This window comes from Medicago sativa, chromosome 6 (assembly GCF_051527215.1).
Source record: "Medicago sativa cultivar Bolivia chromosome 6, Bolivia_mono, whole genome shotgun sequence".
Taxonomy (NCBI): Eukaryota; Viridiplantae; Streptophyta; class Magnoliopsida; order Fabales; family Fabaceae; genus Medicago; species Medicago sativa.
This window is the reverse complement of record NC_140754.1, coordinates 90,591,130-90,594,574: the sequence shown is the minus strand read 5'-3', so window position 1 is coordinate 90,594,574 and position 3,445 is coordinate 90,591,130. Positions and strand designations below refer to the sequence as shown.

Below are 3,445 nucleotides of genomic sequence, written 5' to 3'. Positions count from 1 at the left end.
GAAGTATCAAAATTGCAAACACATCCAAGTTTAGTCGGTTTGGTTCTTGAATATCTTGATCGGAAATTTTAATGCAAGAAACCGAGCGTGTCACTCTTGCCCAATTTAATTTGCAATGAGTAAATTCTTAAACAAGGAATTACAGCTGTTAGGGGATCAAAGTCTTGCAATTTCTTGTAATGAAAATATAGTGGAAATTAACAACAGTGACAGAGTTGGCATTTCAGAGTGTGCAGTGTCCCAAGGAACTCAGGCCAACCATGAAACAGGTTTTACAGACTCTAGAGGGCATAAGCAAAGGGAAATGGGCCACCAAATAACATAGGAGTCAAGATTGGATAAACTCTGTGTTTTATTGATAAGGTTGATATAATTATGTAATTCATAAGTCCATTGATTGATGTCTTAAAATTAAGTCATAGTAATACAATTCATTTTAGGGTGTGTTTGGATTTAGGGTTTAGGAGGGGAAGGGAGGGGAGGGTTTACTTTTCTATTTTAAACTAGATCTCCTACCCGTGCTGTCGCACGGGTCATTTATAGTGTATAATAAAATAAAGTAGAATATAACATATAATATTTATAGATGTTGGATAAAGTCAAGTACAAAAAGAGTTCCAAGGCTATGATATCCATAATGTATAAAATTAAGCATAATATGACATAATATTTGTAGATGTTGGAGAAAGTCAAGTACAAAATAACCATTAATATTGTGAGGGTTAGTTATTATAATTCGTCAAAGTAGTTAATTTTTGAAATTACGTTCACTCTGATATGCACCTGCTTCATTCTAATTAGTTCATATGCTAAATTACGGCAACCGTAGTTATGGATGTTTTCTGACTAATATATCTCATATATACTTTCAGTATTCAAATAAGATTGTAATTAAGGCAAACATAACAACAACTACACCTGAGCAATGCCACTAATTGACTTAAAAATTAAAAGAAAGTCGTAAATTGTAAAGAAAACACTTGAAAATAATCAAAACAAACCATTACTTGAATATTGCACTTGTCGAATCAAACATTACAAAACAGCCAAACCAAAAAACAAAATTTGAAGTAGCCCAAAGACCAACTTCATGAGATCAAAATATGGCAATGTATTCGACATCACATAAAAGGTGAACAAAACAAAACAGAACGAAACGGTTTGTGCGAAGAACTAACATTGGCGGTGCAGTGAGATAAACAACAGTATTATTATACTCCCCCATGACACCAAGCTTAACCGCATCTCCTATTTTGTAGTTACGCGCATCACAAATCTTCAGCCAGTCACCTGATAAATTGCAGGTCATATCAGTAGTAAGGTTCAACTTCAACAGACATTTCCAGCTGCATCCCAAACAATCAACAACAGTCATCTCACATGCTTCAGATGGAAATGCCGCTTGACAAAATCCTAACCAACCTAACTTCTGCGAGCAAGTAAAAAACACATGACATCAAATTGTTTGTTTACAAATCAATTAATTTAAACCGATATAAAAATTATCGACCTTACCAAGCTACCGGACATAACATCGTCCTTTGTAAGCACCTTTGTATACGTATGATAAAAGGTGGTAGGGAGGAAAAGAACATTGGGGGAACATGTGACAATCGGAAATAACGCAGCTCCAATTTGCAACAGAAACCTCTTGGGAGGATTGGAGACAGGATACAAAACCTCTTCATTATAAAGATCATGCATCTTAATCAAAAAAGGTTTTTGTTTGCGTATATGACGGTCATCCAAGATCCACCTTGAATTTTGTAGAAATTCTTCAGCATGGACCAACCATCCGTAAAATACACCCTGTCATTTTTCTTTCCAACTTTCACTTCAATCTCATTATTTTTTGGATCACGCAACATGACATACGGAGCAACTTGCATTCCATAAACCCTTGAAAAGCATCCAGGCAGCCTCCCCTTTCCCTAACACAAATAAACCAAAATTTAAAAATAGATATAAACATATATCAATGAACTTCTGACATTCCCATTGAAACACAGAAAAAATAACGTTCTAGCGGCCAATTCTGTCAGCAAACTTCAATATACAAAAACCTAATAAGGATACGCTTAGAATCAGAAAAAGATAAGATATACAGGTTATTTCTAGCGTGAATCAAAGAGCCAACCAAACCATTTATAAGTTTTATATAAGCTTTCAATGTGTACTCAAAGGTCATGGCACTTAAAGGTTGTAAACAACTTTCATGGATATAATGTTAAGATCAACTAACAATGCCAATATCAAACTCCATGCGGTATGTTCTCAGCTTCAGCAAATCACTTCTCACAGCCTTGCACACATCAGGAGTCAAATTGTCTTGAACTGGAATTAATGGAAAAAAAATGATCAACATACAGTACAAAATAATCATATACAACATATAGGTCTGAATAAACACAATAACAGTTAAAGAATTTCGAATTTTTGCAACCTTTAAGTTGGATAAGAGCATCAGCAACTTCTTGGTCTTTGGCAACAATGAGAAAACTATCCAAAATCGACATAGTCAAAACTTGATGGACAAAACAAATACTTAGACAAATGCTTCAAGACAGATGCAACTTTTCAGTGTTGGTGAAACCTTTGGAAAGTTCATCCATATATATAGCAAAAATATATCACCTTAGAATGACCTTGGCTCAATTTCTGATGCTGTTTTGATAGTTTCTATGCAAGCTCAGTTGGAAGATCATTAATAAAGCCTAGGGTTTGCAGATAGTTTGCATTGGTCCAAGACAGTATTACGGCTGTATTGTTTCTATGCATAGTTTTACGTGTTTCCATGTTACAAAGGCGGGTGGGCTAAGCACAAACATCTGAATATGAATCCAAAATACAGATTGCATTAGCAAATAAATTACCTTGAATTCTCTACAACGATTTTTTCAGCGCAAATGTCAATCATTCAATCAAGCTTCTGCCACAACATATCTTCTTTCAAGTAATTCATAAGGAAAGCAATAGAAAACTTCGAAAGTATACTTTCGAAAAAATCATCCAATATTGCCAAATATGATATGAAAAAAGAAGCAACGAAACCAATAACACTCATCACATGGGAATTTTTTAGGAATGAAGAACCTTTGAGACTTTCAGCACGAACTTCGGCGGCAGAACTATAATATTCGATTCTTTTTCAATTGGGTTCTTTAGCATCATAACTTATATTACATTCTTGTTTCTTCAGCCACTAATTTTTCATCCAACCATAGAAGCAATGAGATAAAAAAGATACAGAAAATCAATGGAATCATCTAAGTCGACTGATACAAAGACTAGCGTTTCGTTAGTTTTATTCATAATTTCGACATCCTTTAACAATTACTTTTGATTAAACAGAACATCACCATTCTTTTTTCCACTTTTCATTCTTAACAACACCGTTGTTTACCTAATAAAACCATAAAAAATACAAAATTTAAGTAATTGAACG

General features: G+C 34.1%; 2 protein-coding genes across 2 annotated transcripts; both read right to left on the bottom strand.

The window, feature by feature from the left end:
* Positions 1–987: 987 nt before the first annotated feature.
* On the bottom strand, positions 988–2,600 carry LOC146918121 (uncharacterized). Its single transcript, XM_085719791.1, has 4 exons — positions 2,444–2,600; positions 2,243–2,334; positions 1,516–1,931; positions 988–1,429 (listed from the first exon to the last, which is right to left on the bottom strand). Exons 1-3 carry the CDS (start codon positions 2,514–2,516, stop codon positions 1,710–1,712), a joined length of 387 nt encoding a protein of 128 aa, XP_085575917.1. The 5' UTR covers positions 2,517–2,600; the 3' UTR covers positions 988–1,429; positions 1,516–1,709.
* LOC146918122 (uncharacterized) lies at positions 1,097–1,704 on the bottom strand. The gene is made up of 2 exons (XM_085722000.1): positions 1,516–1,704; positions 1,097–1,429 (listed from the first exon to the last, which is right to left on the bottom strand). Exons 1-2 carry the CDS (start codon positions 1,702–1,704, stop codon positions 1,097–1,099), a joined length of 522 nt encoding a protein of 173 aa, XP_085578126.1.
* Positions 2,601–3,445: the final 845 nt, after the last annotated feature.

Bases quoted from the DNA above. Each gene is read 5' to 3' on its own strand.
- LOC146918122 (XM_085722000.1), bottom strand. From the start codon at position 1,704: ATGCATGATCTTTATAATGAAGAGGTTTTGTATCCTGTCTCCAATCCT. The intron at 1,430-1,515 runs GTAAGGTCGATA...ACTTGCTCGCAG, and splicing joins ATGTTATGTCCGGTAGCTTG to AAGTTAGGTTGGTTAGGATT.
- LOC146918121 (XM_085719791.1), bottom strand. From the start codon at position 2,516: ATGTCGATTTTGGATAGTTTTCTCATTGTTGCCAAAGACCAAGAAGTT. The intron at 2,335-2,443 runs GTTGCAAAAATT...CATTAATTCCAG, and splicing joins TGCTCTTATCCAACTTAAAG to TTCAAGACAATTTGACTCCT. The intron at 1,932-2,242 runs GTTAGTTGATCT...TATTTGTGTTAG, and splicing joins TGGAGTTTGATATTGGCATT to GGAAAGGGGAGGCTGCCTGG.